We start from the raw sequence: 15,037 nt of genomic DNA, 5'->3' as shown, positions 1-15,037 counted from the left end.
GTGTATGTTTTGTAGAGACAAAGTTTTGCCATGTTGCCCGGGCTGGTCTTGAACTCCTGGGCTCAAGTGATCTGCCCACCTTGGCCTCCAAAAGTGCTGGGTTATAGGCGTGAGCCACCGTGCCTGGCAAATTCACCCTTTAAAAGTATACAATTCAGTGTTTTTTTGGATAATCACAAAGTCATGCAACCATCACCAATATCTAATGCCAGAGCATTTTCATCACCCCCAGAGAAACCCTGTACCCAAGGCAAGAAGTTATTGGTGACCTCTGAGAAAGCAGGCTCTGTGGAGGGACAAGGACATCATCCACAGTGCAAGCTGCACAGAAAAGAATGTATTTGGGGGCAAAAAGGAGAAAGGGAATAAAAAGCCAGGGAAAGGTGAAGCGAATTGTGTGATGAGGGCCTGGAGAAGATGGAGAGGAATGTGGTGCAAAGGACAGAGCCCTGCCTCCCTGTGGCCAGGAAGGGCCAGGGTCTTCAGGCAAGACTGCTGGGAGAATGGTGGGTGGGTGACTACAGAGGGCAGGTGAGCTCGGGAGTGGGTAAAGGAATTCAAGAGGGCAGTGGCCACTGCTGTGAGGTATAGGATGAGGCCCTGAGAAGGTCTGCAGTGAGACACTGGAGGAGGGCGAGGGGAAGTGGCCACTGGGAGAGAGAAGGTGGCTGCTCTAGCCCCACAGAAAAGTGTGGTGGGGACAGCACCTGCAGGGGCCTCACCAGCCAGCCTCTGCTGCTGCTTGGCCTCTTCCAGACTGTTCTTCAGCTTCTGGACCTCAGCCTGCAGGGCCTTGCACTCCACCTCCTTGGACTTGTCCTGCTTAGCCTCCTTGACTGTCATTTTGAGTTCTGTGGCCATGCACTGCTGCTTCTCCAGCTCCTTCTCCTTTTTCAGGAGGCTGTTCTGAACCTGTGTCAGTTTCTTCTCCAGCTCGTGCAGCATCTCATCTTTCTCTTGGAGGAACTGAAGACAGCAAAATGCAAATGCTGGGAAAGGTCTGAGCAGCGGTGGGTGAAAGCAATGAAAGGTTGTCTCAAGCCCTCATCCAAGCCACTGGCATCCCCTGCCTGGACATTGCACGAATCTCCCTGCCTCCACTCCTGTTTCCCTCAGGCTATTCTCCAGGCAGTCGAGAGAGAGAGAGAGAGAGTCTTTATTATTATTATTGTTATTGTTTTTGAGGCTGGAGTGCAATGGCATGATCTTGGCTCACTGCAACCTCCTGTGTTCAAGCCATTTTCCTGCCTCAGCCTCCCAAGTAGTTGGGATTACAGGTGTCCCCCACCGCGCCTGGCGAATATTTGTATTTTTAGTAGAGACAGGGTTTCACCATGTTGGCCAGGCTGGTCTCAAACTCCTGACTTTAAGTGATGCACCTGCCTTGGCCTCCCAAAGTGTTGGGATTACAGGTCTGAGCCACCATGCCCGGCATTTTATTATCTTAGTTTAGTTTTAGTTTTTGAGGTAGTCTCACTCTGTTGCTCAGGCTGGAGTGCAGTGGCATGATCGTAGCTCAATGCAGCTATAACCTCCTAGGCTATAGGTGATCCTCCCACCTCAGCCTCCCTGTTACAGCAGGTAGCTAGTCAGGTGTGAGCAGGACAGGAGAGGGCTCCCCTGCCACATACACCAGGGTTGTCGGGCGACCATCAGGTGATGGTCAGGAGGTTGTTAATTGTCACTCTAAAGTAATAATTGGTCACGGCCGGTGCCAGGGAAAGGCAGGGTCCTAATAGATAGAAAACACCTGAAATGGTGATCAGCCGATTCCTGGGTAAGGTCTCAGGAATTGGGAGAGTGGTGAGAAGTAATGCAGGACCCCAGAAGTATGCAGGCCGAGGCAGGTGGATCACTTGAAGTCGGGAGTTAGAGACCAGCCTGGCCAACGTGGTGAAACGCTGTCTCTACTAAAATACAAATATTAGCCGGGCATGGTGGCGGGCCCCTGTAATCCCAACTACTTGGGAGGCTGAGGCAGGAGAATTGATTGAACCTGGGAGGTTGCAGTAAGAAAACCCTAAGAGGTCAAACGGCACATTTGGTCTCTCAAGTCGCCTGCTTGGCCCTCTTCCAAGTGTATCCTTTCATTACTGCTCTAAGGCTTTTAAAAAACGTTCACTCCTGCCTGCTCTAAAACTTGCCTCAGTCTCTCCTTCTGCCTTCTGCCCCTTGGTCAAATTCTTTCTTCTGAGGAGGCAAGATCTGAGGTTGCTACAGACCCATATGGATAACTACTACTGCTAACATCCTGAGTAGCTGGGACTACAGGGGTGTGCCACCACACTCAGCTAGTTTAAACATTTTTTTTTTTGCAGAGATGGGGTCTTGCCATGTTGCCCAGGCTGGTCTCAGATCCTGGGCTCAAGTGATCCTCCTACCTTGGCCTCCCAAAGTTCTGAGATCACAGGCATGGAGCCACTGCACCCAGCTAGAGAGGGGGATCTTAAAAGTGCAAGTCAGATCTTTCGCCTCAGCTCAAAACCCTCCACTGTCTTCCATCTCTTAGAAAAAGGAGGGAGTCCTTACAATCACCCCATGGTCTTGTCCTAGGCTACTTGTCTGACCTCACCCCTTGCCACCCCCACCACTCTCTGCCTTCGCTGAGCTCCTGGAACACTCCAAGCAGACCCCACCTCAGGGCCTTTGCATTTGCTATTCCCTCTGCCTGGAAAATTCTCCCTCCAGACCTCTACCTGGGTGGCTCCCTCACTTCATTCAGATCTCTGCCTGAATGTCACCTTATCAGAAAGGACTTCTCTGATCACCCTGTGTAAAACTGCCACCAAGCTGTTGGAGGGATTTATCAGTGTCTGACTTGGGTATATCAGTATTATATATTAATTTTGTTTACCGGCTGTCTCCGCACACAGGAGTGCAAGCTCCATGAGAGGAGGCATGTTGCAGGTTTTGTGATATTCTTAGTGACTCGGATGGTGCTTGGCATATCTTAGGGCTCAAAAATATTTGTGGAGTGAATATACGAATGACTCAAAGCTGTTTACCCAGACTCCGTGCCTTGTCATCATCTCTCCAAATGCCTGTGTTTTGACGGGCATATCTCCTCTGTGCCTTGAAACAGGAGGTTTTCATGACTAGCCAGTCTGTCAGCTGGATGGTGATGATGATGATGATTATTATTTGAGACAGAGTTTTGCTCTTGTTGCCCAGTCTGGAGTGCAGTGGTGCAATCTTGGCTCACTGCAACCTCCCCTCCTGGCTTCAAGCCATTCTCCTGCCTCAGCCTCCCAAGTAGCTGGGATTACAGCTGTGTACCACCATGCCCGGCTAATTTTGTGTTTATTTTATTTTATTTTATTTATTTATTTATTTATTTATTTATTTATTTATTTATTTATTTATTTTAGTAGAGACGGGGTTTCACCCTGTTGGTCAGGCTGGTCTTGAACTCCTGACCTCAAGTGATCCACCCACCTCGGCCTCCCAAAGTGCTGGGATTGCAATTGTGGGTCACCGCACCCGGCCCTCAGCTGGATTATTTTTAATAGCTCTGACGGAAGTTCAGAGTCGGAATAGTACTGATTACAAAAGCTTGCATTGGTTTCACAATCTTTCTGTTCTTGGTTCCATTTCTAGGCTTTTCCAAGAACTTGATTTATGTTGGCAGTAACAGTTCTTTTATGGCACAGCTCCATTAATATTTTCAAACTGCCTATATACATATTCATAAGACATTTGTAATTTTTATGTTTTTTTGTTTTTTTTTCCTGTTTTTTTTTTTTTTTTTTTTTTGACACAGGGTCTCATTCTAGTGTCCAGGCTGGAGTGCATGGCATGATCACGACTCACTACAACCTCCACCTCCTGGGCTCAAGGGGCTCATGTGATCCTGTGACTTGAGCCTCCCAAGTAGCTGGGACTACAAGCGCACACCACCATGCCCAGATAATTTTTGTATTTTTTGTAGAGACAGGGTCTCATCATGTTACCCAGGCTGGTCTCAAACTCCTGGGCTCAAGAGATCTCCCCACCTCGGCCTCTTAAAGTGCTGGGATTACAGGCGTGAGCCACCATGCCCAGGCCGATATTTGTAATTTTAAAAGTGAAATTCACTTGAAATTCTTAGTAAGGCTATCTATTATTTTATATCATTTCCTTCCACTATCAAGCATAAAAAGAGTATAAGGGAACAATGCAAGTAAGCGTGTCCCAAATGCTCTTGCTACCTTGCGGGGCTTGGGAAGAGTCAGTGCCTCTGTTTTGGTCCCTGCATAATCAGATTCATTTATTATGTATGATGAGAAATACCAAAGAAGTGCTTAGAGTTGCGCCTGGGCCTGAAGAGCCACTGTCTCACTGTGCTTGTGTTGAGGCTCCCAAAGCAATCATGGTGGGTGAAGGCAGAACCGGTTCATGCCAGGGCATGGCCTCACACCTGCCCCACTGGGAACCCCAACCAGAGTTCCTCACTTTACCTTGTCTTTCTTCAAAGCGAGCTTTTGGGTCTCGGTGAACTCCAGCTGCAGCTCCTGCAGCCGACACTGCAGGATGGCGATGTCCTTATCCTTCCTCTCAATGTGGGCAGATGTCTCCTCCCGCAGTCCGTGCAGGTCCAGCTCCAGCTTCATCATGTCTACCATGGGGCGGGACAGAGTCTATGCTCAGGGGAGAGTTAGGCTTCCTTCTGGCTCCCCTGCCACAGCCTGCAGCCCCGGTTTACCCTTCATGATGTTTTTCTTCTGTTCTGACACGGCCTCTAGTTCCATGTGCAGATCCTTCACCAGGTTCTGGGACTCCTCCACATGCAGGCACTGGCTGTCTTTCTGCTCCTGCAAGTGCTTCAGTATCTGGCAGACGGAAGAACAGGGCAGGATGAGGAGATGAGAGAGAATGGAGAGTGCTTTCTAAAATGCCCAGCGTCCACGCTCAACAGTAAGTAGGGACAGAGTAGTAGAGTAATGGTTGCTGGGGGCCAGGGGATGGGTGTGCGGAGTGACTGCTAATGGGTACAGAGTTTCTTCTGGGGTGACACAAATGTTCTGGAATTAGGTAGTGGTGATGATTGCCCAACCTTGTGAATATACTAAAAACCAATGGTGAATTTTATAATTTGTCCATTGTATCCCAATTAATTTTTTTAAAAAAAGAGAATAAAACAAAAGGATATTGCAGACTTCTCAGGCTCACACGGAATACACATAAAAGCAGCCATCCCTGTATCCCTTCCTCCCTGAGACAGACAGTTGTTTATGGAGAATCTACTGTGTGCCCGGCACTGTCCTGGGTGCTGGGCATGGCTCCATTAATATTTTCAAAGCAAATAATGTGGAGCAAAAGACACAGACAAATCCTTGTCCCCACAGAGCCGACCTAGTGGGGTGAGATGAAGAGCATAATAAGTAGTGACTTATAGAAAATGTTAACAGTGGATAAGTGCTATGGGGGAAACAGAAAAGCGAAGGGGAATGGAGGGGCATGGGCGGGGGAGGCACATGTTGCAATTTTAAGTAGGAGGATGGGCTGGCCTCCCTGCGAAGGTGGCCTCTCAGCTGAGACTTGCTGGAGGTGAGCTTTCAGGCGGGGAGACTAGCCAGAGACAAGGCCTGTGGAGGGAACATGGAGGAGGCAAGTGTGGCTGGCACGGAGCAGGCAATGGGGAGAGCTGGAGGAGATGAGGTGAGGAGATGGGTGGTCACATCACCTGGGGCTTGGGTTACTTCTGCAAGACTTTTGGCTTCTACCCTGAAGGAGAGGGGATGCCTTCTTCACCAAGAGAAGGCAGGAGCATGTGGCTGGGAAGGAGCAATTTGTTGTCTGGGCATTAGGGATGTTGGGGAGAGTTATTTGTGTGATTTCAGAGCTGCTAGGAGGGAGGGCAGCAGCAGGAAGCCAGGAGGTGACAGCTGGAGAGATTCAGGGCAGCCACTGCAGGACCCAGGAGTGGGCACTGCAGGGACTCAAAGCCCCACACTGTGCCACACTGGCCGAGGGGAGGAGAGGCCTGCTGGAAAAAGCTGGCGTGGGTCTCTCGTTCCTAATGGAGCCCCAGGGAGCATAAGGGCTTTGGAAAGGAAACATAATGCGGTGGGGGAAGGTGTATTCTGCTTCCTGGGGAAGTTTGTATCACTAAAAAAATGGAGTCTTATGAGATTTTTGCTCTAGGTCAGGATGTGAATAACATGGAACTGATCTTTAAAATAAATATTGACAGATGTCCAAGGAAGAACTACAAAGTTCAATATTGATCCCTTGTTCAACCAACTTTCTGGGATTGGAAAGTCCTGGAAAGTGGAGTGTCTCCTCCTCCCCCACTAGAGAACCCCTTGGGGAGCTGACATGTGTTGTTTACTCCCTCTGCCACACCACTTTGCCTCCATTTCAGCATCAGGCTTGGGGCATGCAGGCATGCCAGCACCTGCCCAGCATGGCCTCCTGTGGCTGGCTTTGCCAGGTACCAAATTCAGTCATGGCTGACTTAACAGGACCTCACCTAAGAGGACACCTGGCCATGTTTTAACTTCTGGTTCACCAACTTTTATTTATTTATTTATTTATTTATTTATTTATTTATTTATTTATTTATTTAGAGATGGAGTCTCATTCTGTGGCCCAGGCTGGAGTGCAGTGGCGCGATCTCAGATCACTGCAACCTCGACCTCCTGGGTTCAAGTGATTCTCCTGCCTCAGCCTCCCTAGTAGCTGGGACTACAGGCACCCGCCACCACACTTGGCTAATTTTCATATTTTTAGTAGAGATGGGGTTTCACCAAGTTGGCCAGGTGGGTCTTTAACTCCTGACTTCAAGTGATCTGCTCGCCTTGGCCTCCCAAAATTCTGGGGTTACTGGCATGAGCCACCACACCTCGCCACTCAATTCTTGCTATTTGTTTACATGGTTTAACTGTGTATTTATTATTAGAATCAACTTTTGATACTGCTTTGAATTTTGCAAACACAGAGTTCTCAAAAAAAAAAAGCAGGGGGAATAAATTTGGATTAATAATCTTTCATAAATTAGCTACTTTTCAACTCCAGCCAGACATTAGCAGGCTAGATGGTCCTTTTGAATCTGGCAAGGCAACAGAAGTATTGTCTTGTTTAGGTGTACTGTTAGAAGTGGGTTAAGAGACAGGTGCAATTCCAAAATTGAATGCTGCCTGTCTTTTGGGTTTGGCATACATTATACACAGTATCCTTGTGGCAGGGCCAACCAAGCTCGCACAGATATAAAATAAAATATAAACTATCATATGAAAATAAAAAATAAGTAGGAAAGCCCAGAATCAAACCCAGCTCAGCCCGATCCCAGTAGGCACAGATCAGCAAATTTCTCCTACCTTTTTGATGTCTTCACACTCTTCTGAGGAGCTAGGAGGGTATCTGTGGGTGGCTGTATAGGAAGCAAAATCGGCTTGTAGTTTTATCAAAGTCTTTTCACGCTCCAGAACCTGCAAATAAGCTTAGATCAGTTATGCTGGATGATCAATGGAATGTGCTTGTTACCATGACTATTATTTCAGAGTGTTCCTTTCTGCAGCGTAAGTTTGTTGCAGAATTATACAATTCATCAGGCATTCCCTGTGGGGTAGGTAGGGAGAAGGAATTAAGCTCCCCATCTTACATCAAGGTTCTCTAAGGCATATGTGATCTGTCTCAAGTTCATCAATGCCCACCCTTGGACTCTCTCCTAAACCTCTGTTTGGTCCATTTGATGAGGCAGAAGAAGGTTCTTCAGGGGCTGTGATGGAGACATATACCTACTCTATCAGAGGACAGGATACAAAGTTTGAGAATTAAAGAAGGAAGTTCCTTATGGAGTGTGTGATTGTGTGTGTAATTTTTTTCAAAAAATAAAAAACATGAAATTTTGGTTTTAATTTTATGCTTTTTTGAATTTGTGGAAAATAATTCAAATAAGACCAAAACATGGAAAAGTGAAACCCCCTCTTCACTTATTCTCCCCTCTCTCACTTCCACTAAGGGAGAGGACGGTATTGAAAATTCAGTTTGTACTTATGTATTGGTATTATCATTAGAGATAAAACAAAAGTCGCACTGAACTATACATGGAATTCTGCAACTTATTCTTGACAATAAGTCACAAAGCGCCTTCCATGCAGCTCTTACAGATGTGCTTAGTCCTTTTTACTGGCTGCATATTATTCCACAATAGGGATATCTCTTTAATTCTTTCTCTTAATCTCTTTAACCATTTCCCCACTGTTAGGCATTTAGGTTGCTGTGTGAGAGATTTTAAGATTCTTTAGAATCTCAAACTATGTGGGTGGGGAGAAGCATTACCATGGAGAATATGAACAAAGTGGGGCGGCAAGTATATATCAGACATTTGAGGATTCTTGGTGAAAAAGATTAATTTAGGTGACTCTTTTTCCCTCCTTTCTCTCCCCATGTCTTGATTGAGGGTCTCCCAGAGACATGTTCTAGAAGAAGGCACTTACCAAAGCATTACTGCAGGCCAGCTTATTTCGAAGTTCTTGAATGAGATCATCCTGTTGAGAGACCTTTTGCCAGAATTCAGACAGTCGTTTCAGGGTCTCCTGATGCTCTTGAATCATGCAAGGAGAAGTGTATATCCGTACCGTTGAATGATCACCGTTGTTCTCAGGCTCCTGAGAGATTTAAAAATAATGGGTTGGTTTTGCTTACAGTTTGTGAGTTATTTCAGAATTCCATGAGCATGGAAAATCTCTAGACCTATATTCTAAAGGTATATGTTCATATATGGAAATCATGGTTTCCTTAACAAAATAAAAAATATTAACTAGTGCATATACATGGTAAAAAGTCCAAATGGTTCACAAGAGAAGACACTGAAAGATGAGTCTTCCTCCATCCTAACTATGACTCAGGTGTCCTTTTTGATGACAATCCATGTTACCAGCTTTTTGCATATCATTCAGGAATATTTTATGCATATTTGCATAAAAATAACTTTTTTTCTTACACAAATGAGTCTTTTTGTTTTTTTCTTTTTGAGATGGAGTCTCACTCTGTCGCCCAGGCTGGAGTGCAGTGGCACTATCCTGGCTCACTGCAACCTCTGCCTTCCAGGTTCAAGCGATTCTCCTGCCTCAGCCTCCCAAATAGCTAGAATTACAGGCATGCGCCACCATGCCGGGCTAATTTTTTTGTATTTTTAGTAGAGACAAGGTTTCACCATGTTGGCCAGGCAGGTCTCAAACTGCTAACCTCGGGTGATTCACCCGCCTCAGTCTCCCAAAGTGCTGGGATTACAGGCATGAGCTACCACACCCGGTGGACAAATGAGTGTTTTATACAGTATTTAAACATTGTGTTTTCACTTGATAATTTATTTAAGATAGTTTTCATATTGTTACTTGTTGATCTATCTTACTTCTCTTTTAAAATTAATTTCAAATTACACAAGTAATTATATTCATATTGTCTCTCTAAAACATTGTAACACTACAGGCAGATCTGAATTTTTCTTCGACCATCACTTCTAATTTCATTATCTCTCTACTTTCCAGAGATGACAGTCTGTGCATATTCTAGAACTTTATACTATATTTACATAATATAAATGAATCTGTACAATATAAATTATGTTGGCTTTTTAAAACATAAAAAATTTTTTTTACTCAGCAAGATGTGTTAGAGATTTATCAATGCTCGTACATGTGCTTCTATCTTGTTCTTTTAAATTGCTTTTAAATGTGTTGACTGGTCTGGTTTCCTACTGATGAGAATATAGATTGTTTCCATATTTTTTTTTTCTGAAACAAAGCTGAAATAAATACTTTTGTACATAAATCTTTGAGTATTTATTCTGGTAATTGTGTAAATTAAATTCATAGAAGTAGGACTCCCAGACCATATTTAAAATTGGATATTGTACTATTGTCCTTCAAAGAAATTAACACCTAACACTGTCATCAACATGAGTATGGCTATTTTCCTTGAACCATGTTTGTTTTAAATGTCTTTCCCTAGATCGTTTGAAATCATGCATGAAGGTTACTGCCCTCTTATTGGTTCACAATCATAAGGGGGTAAACTGATATACACGGTGAAAAAAAAAAAAAGCAAAGCGTTCTAGTTTAGATGGTAGATCCTTTCCCCATTAAACTTGTCTCCCTAACTGGGCTTTTTCAGGCAAAGTTGGGAATACTTCATGTTCAGTGAGCATGAAAGCCTTCTGCGAGCAAGCTGCAGGAAGGCCAGGCAGAAATCTAAAATTGACTGTAAATAATGTTCATGTAGATAATGCAGAGTCTATAGGGGCAAATGACTGGAAAACATAACAGAAAAGCTAACAAGGAAGAAGATATCTACATATCTTCTTAATACTATGGGATGAAAAATGGAAATTAATTTAGAAGGAATAGGAGAAATATTCTCTGAAGTGAGGAAAAATGTAGATCTTCAGACTAAAAGGGTTAGTGAAATGTTGAATGGCTTAACACCCCGAGCCTAAAAACCTCCAGTGTTCAAAGAGATAAAATAGGTAGTCTACGAAAAATGAGAAACACATTGACATCTAACAATGCATCTCTAATACTGGGTGGTACAAGGAAATGCAGCAGTATCTTTGAAGACTTAAGGGAAGATGCTTTTGAAAGCTTGTATATCCAGCCAAACTAGCATTCAAGGATGATGACAAAATAAACCTTGCTCAGACATGGAAATATTGAGAAATCGTGCCACCCGCAATTGTTTCTGAAAGAATTAAGAAGGAATTATTTACAGCAAAGGGAAAACTCCAAGAATGCAGAAGAGGTGAAGGGACTGCCGAGCACAGTAATGAGAAACAGTTGGGTTTATTTGTAATATTAAAGAAATAGATATTTCCTATGTTATATAAACAGTTCCAGAGATTTAAAAGAAGGTAAAAAGCTTTCCAGCTCATTATATTAGGATGGCATAATCCAGACACCAATATGCGAGGAAAGCACAAAAATTTAGGCCATCAAATTAATCTCATTTCTGAAAATAGATGAAAAAAATTAACTTTTAACAAATTTAGTAAAGTTCATTAAAGTTATTAATAATATATTATGATCAGGTAGGGTTTATTCTGGGAACATAAAGATTGTTCTATATATGAAAATCTATTCATGTAATGTGCTTCATTGATGGATAGATGCTAATAAAAACATCTGATAAAATTTAACATTCATTCCTAATAACAATTCTTGATAAGCTAAATATAGACAGTCATACTTACAATTTGAGAAAGGATATTGAAAAGAAGCCAAGAACAAGCATTATACTTAATAGCGAAATACTAGAATTACTTCCTTTAAAGTGAGGAGCAAGGCAAAGAGGCTACAATTCCACTTTGCTCTAGAGATGTTGGTCAATATGATAAGGTGGAAAATAAGTTGTGTAAATTTTGAAAGGGAAAGCAATTTAGGAAAATCCAAGACAGCCAAGTGAAAATCTGGCAAGAGAGCTCAGTAAGGTGGCAGGATAAGAGAGAAGTTTTCCTATACATCAGTAATAATACAATTAGGCTGGGTGTAGTGGCTCACACCTGTAATCCCAGCACTTTGGGAGGCTGAGGTGGGCAGATCACTTGAGGTCAGGAGTTCAAGACCAGCCTGGCCAACATGGTGAAACCCTGTCTCTGCAAAAATAACAAAAATTAGCTGTCTATGGTGGCACATGCCTGTAGTCCCAGCTACTTGGAAGGCTGAGGCAGAAGAATTGCTTGAACCCAGGAGGTGGAGGTTGCAGTGAGCAGAGATTGCCTCATTGCTCTCTAGACTGGGTGACAGAGTGAGACTCCAACTCAGAAACAAAAAAAATTGGCTGGGCGTGGTGGCTCATGCCTGTAATCCCAGCACTTTGGGAGGCCAAGGTAGGCAGATCACCTGAGGTCAGGAGTTCGAGGCCAACCTGACCAACATGGAGAAACACCCGTCTCTACTAAAAATACAAAATTAGCCAGGCCTGGTGGTGCATGCCTGAAATCCCAGCTACTCGGGAGGCTGAGGCAGGAGAATCGCTTGAACCTGGGAGGCGGAGGTTGCAGTGAGCCGAGATTGCACCATTGCACTCCAGCCTGGGCAACAAGAGCGAAACTCCATCTCAAAAAAAAAAAAAAAATTGATAAAATTAAATGTATAAAAGATCCCATTTATAAAACCAATAACAACTGAAATATATCTAGGAATAAACATAGCAAGAAATATGTGAGATCTACAGAGAAAAGTACAAAATCTTACTGAAGGACACACGCATAAAAGTAAAAATATGTCATATTCCATAGGGCATGCTAATTTCCCCCAAATTAGTACATAATTTGAAAGTCAGTCAACATAAATCTAAATTTCATTAAGAGAAGAAATTAAAAAATGGCCAAGAAAAAATAGAAAGTGTAGGAGAGTGAAGGAGGACCTGTCCTAACAGGATCTATTAAAACAAGCTACCAGTTAAAGTCACTAAAAAACTCTTGACACTGGCACAGGAACTGGCAGAAAGATAAAAAGAATACAGAGTCCAGAGAAGGTCTCCTGTACAGAAGCATTGGTCTGTGAGCTAGTACCTGAACAAGTGTGGAAGGCTTAGGATGTTCAATAAATGGTTTTGAGGCCACTGGATATCCATTTAAATAATAAAATTAGAGCCTTATGTCATTATACATATAAAATATATATTCCAGATGGACTAAAGATAAAAACATAAAAATGCAAAATTATAAAAGTGCTAAAGAAAATATACAATAAACTTTTATAATCCTGAAGGTAGTGAAGGCCTTTCTAAGCAAGACATAAAACCTAGAATTTATAAAGGACTGACAGATTCAACTCCATAAAAATTAAAATCTTCTGGCATTACGTAATGGTAAAGTGATCAATGCAACAAGAAGAGCTAACTATCCTAAATATATATGCACCCAATAGAGGAGCACCCAGATTCATAAAGCAAGTTCTTAGAGACCTACAAGGAGACTTAGATTCCCACACAATAATAATGGGAGACTTTAACACTCCACTGTCAATATTAGACAGATCAACGAGACAGAAAATTAACAAGGATATCCAGGACTTGAGCTCAGCTCTGCACCAAGCGGACCTAATAGACATCTACAGAACTCTCCACCCCAAATCAACAGAATATACATTCTTCTCAGCACCACATCGCACTTATTCTAAAATTGATCACATAATTGGAAGTAAAACACTCCTCAGCAAATGTAAAAGAACAGAAATCACAACAAACTGTCTCTCAGAACACAGTGAAATCAAATTAGAACTCAGGATTAAGAAACTCACTCAAAACCGCACAACTGCATGGAAACTGAACAACCTGCTCCCGAATGACTACTGGGTAAGTAATGAAATGAAGGCAGAAATAAAGATGTTCTTTGAAACCAATGAGAACAAAGACACAGCATACCGGAATCTCTGGGACACATTTAAAGCAGTGTGTAGAGGGAAATTTATAGCACTAAATCCCACAAGAGAAAGCAAGAAAGATCTAAAATCGGCACCCTAACATCACAATTAAAAGAACTAGAGAAGTAAGAGCAAACAAATTCAAAAGCTAGCAGAAGACAAGAAATAACTAAGATCAGAGCAGAACTGAAAGAGATAGAGACAGAAAAACCCTTCAAAAAATCAATGAATCCAGGAGCTGGATTTTTGAAAAGATCAACAAAATAGATAGACTGCTAGCCAGACTAATAAAGAAGAAAAGAGAGAAGAATCAAATAGATACAATAAAAAATGATAAAGGGGACATCACCACCGATCCCACAGAAATACAAACTACCATCAGAGAATACTATAAACACCTCTATGCAAATAAACTAGAAAATCTAGAAGAAATGGATAAATTCCTGGACACATACACCCTCCCAAGACTAAACCAGGAAGAAGTTGAATCTCTGAATAGACCAATAACAGGTTCTGAAGTTGAGGCAATAATTAATAGCCTGTCAACCAAAAAAGTTCAGGACCAGACAGATTCACAACTGAATTCTACAAGAGGTACAAAGAGGAGCTGGTACCATTCCTTCTGAAACTATTCCAATCAATAGAAAAAGAGGGAATCCTCCCTAACTCATTTTAAGAGGCCAGCATCATCCTGATACCAAAACCTGGCAGAGACACAACAAAAAAAGAGAATTTTAGACCAATATCCCTGATGAACATTGATGTGAAAATCCTCAGTAAAATACTGGCAAACTGAATCCAGCAGCACATCAAAAAGCTTATCTACCATGATCAAGTCGGCTTCATCTTCGGGATGCAAGGGTGGTTCAACACACACAAATCAATAAACGTAACCCATCACATAAACAGAACCAATGACAAAAACCACATTACTACCTCAATAGATGCAGAAAAGGCCTTCGACAAAATTCAACAGCGCTTCATGCTAAAATCTCTCAATAAAATAGGTATTGATGGAACGTATCTCAAAATAATAAGAGCTATTTATGACAAACCCACAGCCAATATCATACTGAACGGGCAAAAACTGGAAGCATTCCCTTTGAAACCCAGCACAAGACAAGGATGCCCTCTCACCACTCCTATTCAGTATAGTATTGGAAGTTCTGGCCAGGGCAATCAGGCAAGAGAAAGAAATAAAGGGTATACAATTAGGAAAAGAGGAAGTCAAATTATCTCTGTTTGCAGATGACATGATGGTATATTTAGAAAACCCCATCGTCTCAACCCCAAATCTCCTTAAGCTGATAAACAACTTCAGCAAAGTCTCAGGATACAAAATCAATGTGCAAAAATCACAAGCATTCCTACACATCATTAACAGACAAACAGAGAGCCAAATCATGAGTGAACTCCCATTCACAATTGCTACAAAGAGAATAAAATACCTAGGAATCCAACTTACAAGGGATGTGAAGGACCTCTTCAAGGAGAAGTACAAACTACTGTTAAGGAAATAAAAGAGGACACAAACAAATAGAAGAACATTCCATGCTCATGGATAGGAAGAATCAATATCATGAAAATGGCCATACTGCCCAAAGTAATTTATAGATTCAATGCTATCCCCATAAAGCTACCACTGAGTTTCTTCACAGAATTGGAAAAAACTACTTTAAATTTTATATGGA

General features: G+C 42.5%; 1 protein-coding gene across 7 annotated transcripts in view; it reads right to left on the bottom strand.

Annotated features, from left to right (window-relative positions):
* PMFBP1 (polyamine modulated factor 1 binding protein 1) overlaps window positions 1-15,037 on the bottom strand; it is an 86,390-nt gene that overhangs the window by 17,570 nt on the left and 53,783 nt on the right. For all 7 annotated transcript variants that reach the window (XR_009214241.1, XR_009214242.1, XM_058441163.1 and 4 more), the window contains 5 exons: window positions 8,421-8,591; window positions 7,299-7,409; window positions 4,682-4,808; window positions 4,437-4,594; window positions 723-966 (listed from right to left, as the gene is read on the bottom strand). Coding sequence is in view for 5 of the 7 variants with exons in the window: in XM_058441163.1 (XP_058297146.1) it covers window positions 723-966; window positions 4,437-4,594; window positions 4,682-4,808; window positions 7,299-7,409; window positions 8,421-8,591 (811 nt within the window). In the remaining 2 variants the exon portion in view is untranslated. The remainder of the gene's footprint in view (window positions 1-722; window positions 967-4,436; window positions 4,595-4,681; window positions 4,809-7,298; window positions 7,410-8,420; window positions 8,592-15,037) is intronic.

Source organism: Hylobates moloch, unplaced genomic scaffold, assembly GCF_009828535.3.
Source record: "Hylobates moloch isolate HMO894 unplaced genomic scaffold, HMol_V3 SCAFFOLD_6, whole genome shotgun sequence".
Classification (NCBI taxonomy): domain Eukaryota; kingdom Metazoa; phylum Chordata; class Mammalia; order Primates; family Hylobatidae; genus Hylobates; species Hylobates moloch.
This window is presented reverse-complemented; position numbering and strand designations above follow the sequence as displayed.